General features: G+C 35.4%; 1 protein-coding gene across 3 annotated transcripts in view; it reads left to right on the top strand.

The window, feature by feature from the left end:
• Window positions 1-12691, top strand: part of MKLN1 (muskelin 1) — a 411699-nt gene extending 399008 nt beyond the window's left edge. For 2 of the 3 annotated variants that reach the window (XM_064373440.1, XM_021673780.2), the window contains 2 exons: window positions 2196-2250; window positions 8951-12691. In XM_064373440.1, the coding sequence (XP_064229510.1) occupies window positions 2196-2250; window positions 8951-9072 (177 nt within the window). In that variant the 3' untranslated portion in view covers window positions 9073-12691. The remainder of the gene's footprint in view (window positions 1-2195; window positions 2251-8950) is intronic. The other variant, XM_064373441.1, reaches the window with a different exon arrangement.
• The last annotated feature ends 127 nt before the right edge of the window (window positions 12692-12818 follow it).

Below are 12818 nucleotides of genomic sequence, written 5' to 3'. Positions count from 1 at the left end.
CCACGTTGTGTACAAAACAATATACTAGGACAAGTGAATTTAGCAAGTTGCAAAAATATAAGGTCAATAGAAAAGAAAAAGCAATAATTAGCAATTATTTTTATACTGGCAGTGAACAATTAGAAAATGAAAAGCATACTGTTTATATTAGCATCAGAAATACCAAATGAGTAGAATGAGTCTCTTGTAAGAAATTAAAGAAGACCTTGATAAATGGAGATACATATCGTATTTATGGATCGAAACACTAAAAATTGTTTAAAGCTGTCCATTCTCCCCAAATTGGTCTTTATCTTAATGCAGTATAAGTTTCTTTTTGTTGTTGTTGTCATTGAGGAAATAGACAAACGACTCTAAAATTTACATGGAAATGCAAAGGTTTTAGACTAGCCAAAACAATTTTGGAAAAAAAAAATTGGAAGGCTTATACTACCTGACTTCAGGACTGTATAAAGCCACAATAATCAAGACAGCGTGGTACTGGGTTAAAGATAGACAAATAGATCAGTACAACAGAAGAGAGTCCAGAAATAGACCCATACATATGCGGTCCCTTGTTTTTTGACCAGGGTGCCAAGTCCAATGGGAAAAAGAAAGTTTTCAACAAATAATACTGAATAGCTGGATATTTCAAACCTTTCTCACTGTTTACTGAAACATTAAGATGGATTACAGATCTAAGTATAAAATCCAGAAGAATAAGGCTTTGAGAAGAAAACATAGGAGATTATCTTCACAACATCGGAATAGGTAAAAATTTCTTGGACATGCACAAAAGATAGTAATCATCAAAGAAAAATCTTGATAAATTTGACTTCAAAAAAGTTAAAATTTCTACTCATTAAAGGACTATTAGAAACATAAATAGACATGGCCAGGTTCAGTGGCTCACACTGGTCATCCCAGCACTTTAGGAGGCCTAGGAGGAAAGATTGCTTGATCCCAGGAGTTTGAGACCAGCGTCTCTAGAAAAAAATTTAAAAAAATTAAAAATGAGATAGGATTGCTTGAGCTCAAGAAATCGAGGCTGCAGTGAGCCATGGTTATGCCACCACACTCCCACCTGGGTGACAGAGAAGACCCTGGCTAAATAAATAGACGTGCCACAGACTAAACAATCTTTGCAGTAGATATATCTGACAGAGGACTGATACCCAGAATATGTAAAGAACTTCCATATGTTTTTAAATTTTTCTTTTATCTCCCCTTTTCCTAACTCTTGCTTAGATAAATACCTATGGAAGGTTTGTACAATTTCTGATCTTCGAAGGACCATTAATCAGGGCTTACAAATATTAGTATGATTTAAAACCTGAAATGTAAAAGGCTGCAAACATAGATGTGAAATATATTTTGAGGAATTGGTGGTATTAACTGCTCAAGTCTTAGGAAGTGTCAAGTAACTCCATTGAGGAGTTTGTTTGCTCTAATTCATTCCTTTAACTCACCTCTTTTCCTGCATCCTCATTCAGGATAAATGTACATAGTTCTCCAAATTTTTTATTTTGTGCCTATTTGTTAAATTGCTAATGTTGTAATAGTTTTGTCTTACTCTGTTTCTTCACTGTTCAATTACATTCTCTGTTTTAAACTAACTTTAACTGGCAGCCTGGAAATCTAACAACATTTACAACATTATGTCCATTAAAAAAGCCCGGTGGGTTTTAACAATATAATTATATATAATTGTGGAATCTCAACCTAAGTTGTAATTTAGGAATGGTCTATACACGCTTTTTTTCCTGGAATTTCGACTTGCACAGCTGAGACATCAGGTATTTTACAGTGGCTTACATTTATTTTTGAAATGAGAATGCATATATACTAAAAATTTAATAACTGGACCCAGGGCACCAATCTGTTCATATGTGTTAGATTCTGAAATGACAGTTTTCTTTCTTACTTTGTTGTGCTGTTGTTCCTTAATAAATACATACTTTAATACATTTTAAAAATAAAATAATTCCAGGACATGGCCCAGTATTTTGGAAAATGTTAATAGCAGCCTGATAAAAAGTCAGTATATTATTTAATCTGAATGTGTTCTTCTTGCCACTATTTGGTGAATAGACCTGTGTCACACATATGCAGAAATACGTAGTTGCTGACAAATGGTCAAAGTTACAGAAGGTTATTTTCCTTCAGTGCACTTAGCCAGCTAATTTGCTTCTTTTTTTTTTTTTTTTTTTTAACAGTTTCAGCTCCTGGCATCAGCTCTATTCAAATCTGGTTCAGATTTTACAGCTCTAGGTAAGTACTGCAGAATAGTTTATCCATCTAGATGCCCTAGCATTTGGAAGGTTGGATTTTGGTTTCTTTTACATGAAGCATCAGGTGAGATGTTTCAAACAAATAGATGAGCAAATGAAGTTTCAAGGTATCATGCAAAATTTCTAATAACCTACAAAGTTACTTTTAGGTATCATTTATCAGTTCAGTTTGCAATGAGTCATATACCAATTGCTGTGTTAGTATGCAAACAGATGGCAATAGAAAAACAATCAAAATAAGTTAATTTGTATAGCACTGCTTTGGAATGCAGGCTGTATTACTGATGCATACTATGAGATAATACTTGTTGATTAGTTTTTCCTCTCAGTTTGTTCTTTGTGGAATTGTGTGTTGTCAAGAGAATAGCGATGGGGTAGGCAGTATTTTGGGAGCACAGAAGATAGATTATCTCTTTCCTAAAAATCACAGAAGATAGATTATCTCTTTCCTAAAAATGGGAGTTTTGTTATCTTAATTGTTCAATATAACTTCTAGTTGAAACTCAAGTTTTTCTCAAACACTTTAGATATTGTGCATCAGACTTCATTTAGTAGTACTCTCATTTAGTATTAATGAATTATTAACTAGACTGTAGGCCAGTCACACCTATAACTATAGCACTTCAGGAGGCTGAGGCTGGTGGAGGATCACTTGAGAGTTTGAGCCAACCGGGAGTTAGAGCCAAGCCTGGGTAACATAGTGAGCCAGGTGTAGTGGTGTGTGCCCATAGTTCTAGGTACCCAGGAGGTTCAGGTGGGAGGATCACTTGAACCCAGAAGGTTGAGGTTGCAGTGAGCCAAGATCATGCCACTGCACTCCAGCCTTGGTGACTAGAGAGAAATCCTGTCTTTAAAAAGAAAAACGAAAAATCGTCCGGACGCAGTCTCACACCTATAATCCCAGCGCTTTGGGAGCCTGAAGCGAGTGACCTTGAACCTGAGGTCAGGAGTTTAAGACCAGCCTGACCAACATGGTGAAACTCCACCTCTACAAAAATACAAAAATTAGCTGGGCATGATGGTGGGTGCCTGTAATCCCAGCTACTTGGGAGGCTGGGGCGGAAGAATTGAACCCAGGAGGTGGAGGTTGCAGTGAGCTGAGATTGTGCCATTGTTCTTCAGCCTGGGAGACAAGAGCGAGACTCTGTCTGAAAAAACAAAAACAAAAACAAAAACAAGACTATAATAAACTGAGTAGTCTGCAGAACCGAACACAGACCTTTACTTGGGTGAATTTTTAAGGGCATTTTCATTAGGATAACTTATTCATAGCTTCATTTTTTACCAAGATAGTAGTCTTTTGAAGTATGGAAATTTCCAGCTTTCCTCTGGTCAGTGAAAGCATATTAATCCCATTGATGTTGGTGCTGTTATTATTTGCCTTAGAGTTGAGCTATAGTATTGAAATTTTCTATTTTATATAATATAAATACTATTTTTTATATTGGGAATAAAATAACATTTTGGAATATCCATTTAGTTTCTTCATTATTTGACCTTTTATCTCTTAAAAGTGAACTGTACCTCAAAGTAAAAAAGAGTATATATAATTCTGGTGCTTTTCACTGGGATGAAAAAATAGAGGTGTTCTTAAGGTCTTGCCCTTTACTCATAGCGAGTGATGGAGGCTTCTCTACTGATCAAGGCAACTCCAGTCCTAAGTTCCAACTTCAGAATATGTAGGATTCCTCAAGACTAGACTAGACTGCTATAAAATTGACTCCAGAAGGTTCTCCTAAGAATTTAGATAATGATTTACCACTCTTCCATACACTCAAATTTAATTCCCTAAGCTACTAGAAATCCCAGCTCTGTGATGCTGGAGAACCTAGGTATAAGCATTATTTTGGAAAGTCCATGCCCTTCTGAATTCTAGCATTTGAAACAAATGTAGTGACACCTGAATTGGGTGTCTGGCACATACTCAGTTTGAATGATTGTGTGCCTTATTATTTATGATACCACACCCCAGGCCCATTCTTTTTATTTATGAGTGGGTAGCACTAAACTCTCTCTTGCTGACTTATTTTTAGCCTTTGGAAGGAGAATTTCTTAGCTGTAATTTAAATATGTTAATTAGGGTGGTGTCAGCAAATATGTTACCTTCAGCTTAACTCCTTTCTTTTGACTCTGTCCTATTCACTGCCAACTAATATATTTTGTCAGGATTAGTTTGTTTTATTTGGATTCTAAACAAACCTCAGATATACTGAGAACAATACAAACACAAAAGAGAAAAATAGAAGAAGAAGAAAAAATTCCTGTGGGATTTTGTTTCCTGTCTTGTCTGAAGGGAGGTGGTATAGCATAGTAATTAGGAAGTTGGAATGTGGGGTGGTGGTTAAGAGTCAGAATCTATTTTTAAAGTGATCTTGAACAAGTTACTTAAACTTTCTAGTTATCAGTTTCTTTATTAAATGGAGGCAATGAGAGTACTTGCCTCAGATTGCTGAGAGAATTAAATAATTCTGGAAAACACTTAACACAGTAAAGCAGTAAATGCTCCATTCAGGGTACCATTACTATTGACTGCCTTGAAAATGTAAGCTTCTAGCCAGGTAGAATGAGTCACGCTTGTAATCTTAACACTTTCGGAGGCTGAGGTGGGATGATCATCTTGAGCCCAAGAGTTCAAGATTAACCTGGATAACGTGGCAGGATCTTGTCTCTATTTTTTTTTTTTAAGTCACCTTTGTGAATTTGGATAAGGAGCAAATTCAGATTGTTTGCTAATTTTAATAATGAGAAATTTGATTTTTATAAACAAGAAGTACTTTTCATAAGGTTTCATGCCTATTTAGAGATCCTAGTTCCTGTTCTTATTCATTTTCTGTCAGACAATTTTATCTTTATGCCAATTAGAATAAAAATAAAATGGGTTATTTACCGTACCTTTCATTGTATAAATGAGTATTTCATTTTCTAAGTACTGCAAAAAAAAAAAAGCCTTAACCAAACTTTCTGAATGACTCCCTCCAGAAATAATCCAACTTATGTTCATGTCTTAGTGAGAATTAAATAAAAGTATTAATATTGTATGTAATATTTTAAAGAATCAGAAAGATGGAAGGTGGCATTGTCTTGGTTTTAGAAAAATGAGTGACTTCAGAGAAAATCTCCAAAGATCTTGATTTTAGAGCTTCTGGTGGCTCTAGGCACTTTTAAGATTGAACTCAGTCACTTTGTTAAGTTTAAGAGCTATATCTTAGTTCTAGAAAGTATGAATTGAGCAATTAAACTTATTTTCTGCAAGGTATGTGACAAGTAGGAAAAATCTGGTATATAAAGCATGTTTCCTATTGATTGATTGATTGAGACAGGGTCTTGCTCTGAAGTCCAGGCTAGTGTGCAGTGGTGCAATTACAGCTCATTGCAGCCTGTACTTCCTGGGCTCAGGCAATCCTCATGCCTCAGCTTCCAGAGTAGCTGGGACTACTCTGGCATGCATAACCACGCTGAACTAATTTTTTTTTTCTTTTTTAAAATTTCTTGTAGAGATGAGATCTCACTGTATTGCCCAGCTTTGTCCTTTTTTGGTCCTCACAACTCATTGTAGAAGTTTACAGTCCAAATAGGAAGTTTAGTGTTAGAAATAAGGAGTATACATTTAAAAATGTGTATGCTAGGAAAAAATTCTTGTGATTTCCCCATTACCGCAAATAGGAAAATTCAGCTACGTGTAGGATGTTAAGTTAGAAGTATATTCCTACACGTACGGTGGTGTGAGTTAAGAAAATCACTTGAGCCCAGGAATTTGAGTCCAGCCTGGGCAACATAGCAAGACCCTATCTCTAAAAACAAAAAAATTATTCCTAACAGGTCACTTTTCTTTTAGAGCAGTCTTTGCTTCAGTCATACTACTAGTGGTATAGTGATAGCTAATTAATATTATTCAGCGCTTACTTTAGGACCAGGTGTTGTTCTAAGTACTTTGCATGTCTTAACTGGTAATTATCCCCACAGTAACCATATGAAGTAGCGACTTTGTGATCCTTTTTTGTATATGAAGAAACTAGGGTGCAGAGAGGCTAAGGTAACTTGCCCAGGCATAGGGCTAGTGGATGGCAAAACCAGGATTAAAACCCTGTCAGTATGGCTTCAGAGCACCTTCTCTAAACCACTAACTGTGCTACCTCTCACTGAGCTTTGCCAGTTTCCACTGCTCAAATGGTTACTTTCTCTTTCCATTTTATGGTGAAAATGAAGTAAGATAAACCATGGTGATGAGGACCATGAGGTTTAGAATCAATATCACCTTTTTGCCCTAGCAGTGCCCTTTAAGTAGTTTTGTTACTTTTGATGAGTTCCTAGATCCCCACCCCTTTTTGATTTATTTTTAGAAAAAAAAAACATTGATTACATATAAAGCTTAAGATTCTTCCTAAACAACTTTCCTCAGTCTCTTTTACCCTCAAGTATAATCACTCATATGTGATACATCTTTACACACATACACACACACACACACACACACACAGATACAATTGGTTCTCATTATTCAAAGTAGAATACAGAATTAGGTTCCTACAAGCCTCTGGTCACATTTTATCTACTGATCAATTTGTAACCACATGTTATGTGTGTTTTTGTTTAAAGATTCCTCATTTAATATATATTGTTGATTCACTGACATTAAACTCATGGTCAACATCACTCTAACTCATACCTGAACCAAGCTTATCTAATGTGCCTATTTTCCGCATAAGGCCTCTTTGCACTTAAGAATGCTAGACAGCACTTTGGCACTACATTTAGGGACCATTTTAAACAGTGAAGCCACCAAAAACACAAAAATATGGCAAATGTGGTGCCAAACAGATGGCGAAAGGACTGTTGTGGATGTAAGAGCTGAAACAAGAAAGCAGCAGAGATCACAAAGTTCAGCCTCAGCTGGGGACTTGTGCATATGGTGACACAAATATTTTGCCACTTTGCACATGTCTGCAGTGACCACAAAAATAACACAATTATTGGTTTGGGGGTTACAAATGAGTTTTAGCAAACAGGCAAATTCACAAATATGGAATCTGTAAATGATCAAGATCAACTGTATATATGCATACACACCCCCATATAAATATAGAGGTTTGTATATACTGTTTTAATTTATTATATAATGTAAAAACATATTCTGAGGCATAATTTTTTAAAGTTAATGATGTGGCTTGTAGACATTTTTATGAAGCTACACTAGATCAGTTGTATTCTTATGGAGTGATACTTAATTAGTCATAATAGGAATCTGCCATAATTTGTTCATTCATCTAATGATAGTGTAAATTTAAATTTCCCCATAGGTAAATAGTAAATAAAAATAAAAGATGTGCCTTTGAGAGTTAAATGAGCTTAGTACATTGCCCTACAAGTTAAGCACTTAATGACTATGAGTTAATAAAAATAAATAAAGGGCTTTGAAGTCAGACAGGCATAGGTTCACATTCCATCTCTTCCCTCCCTAGCTGTGAGACTATTGAATTACTGAATCTTTCTGTGTAAAAGAGGTAGATGAATAACAAAAATAGTAATAACTTTAAGATTATTGAATCTAAGTTGTCTCATCTGAAAGTGGAGATTATAATACTGCATTGTTTTTGTGACAAGGAAATGTAATCATACCTAAAGTACCTAGCACATAGGAACTCAGTGTTTTCTCCCCTCTTAAGTAATCTGATCTCCAGAAGATGGTATTACTTCATTAGAGTAGCATTACAGAATCAATATCTTCTTTTAAAAATGTAACACGATTGTATTTTTACAAATTCAGAACATAAAAGAGAACTAAACCATTTTAGTACAGTGCTTAGACTATACTTTCAGTGAGGTATATTCTAAAAACAATAAAAGCAAAGAAATCTTGAGTTTTTCTTGGTAGTGGTACATATGTAGCAAATCTAGAACTCGTATATATTTTAAATTGAGCAAATGAGTAAATATTCTGATATTGCTGGGAGTCTAAATCCTTTAGATTAACAGTCCCTACCTTTTAAAAATGCCATACATATGCTTTCTAATATTTACTGGGATAAAAGTAGTTCATTGCCCTATCCTCACATAAAGTGTGCCTAGTAAGAGATATGGTGTTTATTATGTGCAGGTACCATTCTACATATTGTACTTGTATCTCTTTCCCTCAGTCATCTCTGTTATCACTCAGTTCTCTGAGACTACTTCCAGCTGTCTCTGAGACATTAATGATTTTAGACTAATTTCTAAAGATCACTTTCATTTTGATTTTACTATATTTTTATTACCAAAAAAAATTTTAGTGGTTCAGAAGCATTAACAATTAGAAAAGACAAGTGGAATTTCTTCAGTGGACTAGCAGAGGAACAACCTTGTAAGGAAGAGAAGAGAAATCAGTATTATTTAGTAAACTGAAGTGCCAGTCCTTCTGCTAGATGCTTTTCATGTAATTGCATTTAATCTGCACAGTAACTGTATAAAGTGAATAGGATTATCACCTATGTACAGTTGAGGAAACAAAGTCTGAAAGCCAGAAAGTCTGATGAATTTACCTAAGATCACAGCACAGCCAAGTAGTAGAACTGGGGTCAGATCAGTAGTGTCTGTCTGGTTTTGAAGCCTGATTTGTTTTGTCCATTATAAAGTACATTGCTGCTAGTCTCAACTAGTTTTTCTAGTTAAACACAATGGATGTTTCTTTGTATCTTCTTCACCAGGCTTTTCTGATGTGGATCACACCTATGCTCAAAGAACTCAGCTCTTTGACACCTTAGTAAATTTCTTTCCTGACAGCATGACTCCTCCTAAAGGCAACCTGGTAGACCTCATTACACTGTAACTGAAGAGTCACTGGACACAGAAATGGAAAACGAGAGTCGATTTTCCGTCTTTTGGATTGCAGCTCCATTGACTGACAATAAAGCTGCAGTGATTGAGGACTGCACCAGAGTTCTGAAGGGATCTTAACCATCACAGGTTTTTACCCTTTTCCTTCATACCTGACCTCAACCCCACTCTCTTCATCCTATTCCTAAATTAGGCTAATAAAGTGAAATTGGTATACTTTCCAGTTAAATATATATATTTTTTCCTATGTTATCTTTTAAGAATTAATGAGTATAAAAGGAAAATTAGGCAGTTTACCCTTTTCAGAATTTTCTTTTTTTTTTTAATTGGGGGAAATAAGCACTATTAACAGATTCAGCACTACAAGTATTTTGAATGTTGTTGCTGTTGGTCATTTGGCCTGCCTTCTCATCCCTTCCCACTTCACTTCACCTCCCATCACACAACTGCGTATAAGTGGTGTCACTTGTTTACCTCTTTACTTTATTCTTAACAAGTATATAGTTCTCTAGGACAGTTGATGTATGTTAAGGTGATATCTGTGTATGTACTGACTTGTATTGTGTTACGTTAAACAGTAGGCAGAACTGAGGGCTCAAGTTTGCACTCTTGGCCATAGTACTAAAAATGAAACCTGAGATTGACCTAAGCACCTATCTGAGATTGGTATATAATATTTCCATAATGATATTTTATAGTAGATATTACAATAGCATCTGACTTTGAGTCACAGAAACCTTAAACTGAGGAGACTATAATTCAGAACCTTTAAGAGCCATTCTAAAAATGATGAGCAGGAGGGATCTAGTAGTGAATAATATGTTCATTGATATCTTCATAGCAATTTTAGGAGAAAATTACTCTTTTGTCCAGAAGATCTCTGCAGAACCAGGGCTCCCATTTCTCTTTGTACTATCTCTTTGTAGTGTTTTCATTTGAGAGAGGAGGCTGAGTTTCCAGAGCTCTGCTTTTATTTATTTTTATACACATTGTCTCTCTGCGTCTGCTTGTGGATATTTTTAAGAGAAATTATTTGTGGTTGTTCAGTGGCATACAACTGACAGGCATTTCACTAAGCATATAGACCGGACTTTGTGAATAGTTCAAATATTTTTTAATTACAAAGAACGGTATGGCAGATGGACTTTTCCCTGAGTCAGTTTTTCTGTGAGAGATAGAGGTACATATCTTCTGATGAGGTGCTGTGGAATGCAGTATGGGGAACCTACATCTGGCTAGTGCTTACATTTGCTCGAAAAGCGTGTTGTATGAAGCTGATCCCCACCATACTAAAGCAGACTTGTAATAAGAAGTGTCAGTTGATCCAGTGGCTCATAAGAGTGAGTATGTCCCTGAGTAGCAAGATTAGGCTTCACCAAAGAAAGAAGAAATTAACCTGCACTTTCAGAATGTGTCATGTGTAGGAATGAAACATTGAGATCCCACTTTATTCTGTCTTTAGTACATGGTTTTGCTTCTTTTGGGGATGAATAGAAATATACTTTTGCTAGTTCTAGGCTTAAGTTATGAGTTCCGTGGCTTTCTTAGCATCCCAAAGCAGTCAACAGTGATTTCTTAAGCAATTTGATCTGTACCTTTACTTGTGAAAGGTAAGCTACGTAATTCAGCACCTACCAACTTGTGTAGCTGCTGAATAACCAAGTGACTGTCCAGTCAAGTAAATACAGTTTACTTACATGCTTGTACGGTTTCATAAAACAATTCCCCTGAGTGACATAAGAACATAAAATATTAATATCACTAACATAGCCTGTTGAATCTTTTGTGGAGACAGGTGCAAGTCAGAATATTGACAAGGAAGAACTTGAATTTGCTAAGACTTCCTAAATTTAAAAGCTCTAGTTTTGCTTAGTGTGATTAAGCAAGTGAAAGTCTGTTGTCCTCCACCATTTATTTTTACAGTGCTTCTTTGTAATTTTTTTCATCAGTTCCTCAAATGTTGTTTGGAGGAAACGAAGTTCTTGACCTCAATAATTTTATTTTTGTTTTTCCCTAATTGCTTCCCTACTAGTTTTTTGGGAAAACCTGTTTGTTTTAATTTCATCTTTCCTCACTTTATTTAGGTTCACTTTTCGCCTCTTCGTTTCTGGAATCTTTTGCTCACCACCATGCTTAAATGGGGTTGAATCATAGCAAGCCATTTTCTCTTGCCAAAGTGAGATAGATATACTGAGAAGTAATTGGAAAATCAGACTCTGTACTGTGGGGCTTTAATGGGAGCACTGCTGGAAGTGATTGCAGAGAATGTAGTGCTTCATATATCCATGACCAAGATTGACATGTTGCTCACAACATGTCACAATTTAGTGAGGAGCTACATGTATTTCCAAGAATTCCAGCATATCTTATAATTTAAATAATCAAATTTGGTATTTAGGTACACTGTTTATATAGCCAAGTGTGTATGCTTTACTACCTAACAATTATTTCATTCTAGCTTAGGCAAATCCCTGATTGAAACACCTACCTAATGCTTTAGACACATGAATTAAGTGGGATACAATTTGTTCATTTGTATTATCTCCAGCTTCAACCTCATTCTTCCTTTTTCCTGGTATAATACATTCTTTTCAACCAGAAATTAAACTAGATAGCTAACATTATTTTCAGTGCTTGTACTTCATGAGAAATGATCTGATTTTCAAGACACTTCTTAAATGCATTTGCATTTTATTTTGGTAATAGCAGAGACCTCATGTGGCCAGTTTGATTGATTCAAGAATATATCACTCTTATTCAAGCAAAGGAATTCAAACTTGAATGCCTACCTCTGTGCTGAAGCTGACAGACAGTATTAACTTTTATGAAGGCCATCTTTTAGTCCTGGTTTTTCATTTATACAAAAACTGACCTCTCTATGTCTAATAAGCAAAAACTGATAGAAGACATTATAAAGTCACTGGTTTATCATAGAAAGTTTTGTTGGGTTTAGAGCTCAGTGATTTAAGCTTGTAAAACTGCATTCTCGGGCAAAATATGTATATTGTATATAAATGGTTGGGAGCTTACCATTACAGTTGAACTCTTCACATCTGCCTTAAAAATGCTATGTAGGCTGGGCTTAGTAGCTCATGCCTCTAATCCCAGCACTTTGGGAGGTGGAAGTGGACAGATCATCTGAGGTCAGAAGTTTGAGACCAGCCTGACCAACATGGAGAAATCCCATCTCTACTAAAAAAAAAAAAATGCTATGTAGAGATACATTAACAGAGTTTTAATAAAACAGTGTTTTAAAATCTAACCTATAAACAAAAACTAGTTTGAGGCACCCAAGCATTTAATGAGAGATTGAGAATGATGCTTAATGGATCAAAAAAGCACTTAGGAGTATGTTCCTGATTTTATTCTCTAAATTATACTCAATTTCATGGTAATTACATGAAGAAGTTACCTATAATTATTCTTAACACTACATGGAATTCCCTGGGTAATTGTGGGTCATTTATTTCCTGAAAGTTATGTGAAATTCTTAGCTGGTTGAATGTTGCACAGTACTTGAGAATTACAGTTTGAAGTGATTTCTGTGGGAGGGAATCATTACAACGTATACTCTAAATAAAGTCATCTAACTGTTAAAAAAAAAAAAAAAAGAGATACTCTTCCAAATCCTTCTTTTAAAAATCCACATTCATCCACAATCTCATCCCTTTGCAGAAATTATTGCCTAAATTCTCACCAAATTTTGAATTCCTAAAATAGACCTGGATCTGGGATTTG

Source organism: Aotus nancymaae, unplaced genomic scaffold, assembly GCF_030222135.1.
Source record: "Aotus nancymaae isolate 86718 unplaced genomic scaffold, 86718_ANA_hifiasm-v0.15.2.pri h1tg000002l, whole genome shotgun sequence".
Taxonomy (NCBI): Eukaryota; Metazoa; Chordata; class Mammalia; order Primates; family Aotidae; genus Aotus; species Aotus nancymaae.
The sequence above is the reverse complement of the archived record's forward strand: the minus strand, read 5'-3'. Positions and strand labels throughout refer to the sequence as shown.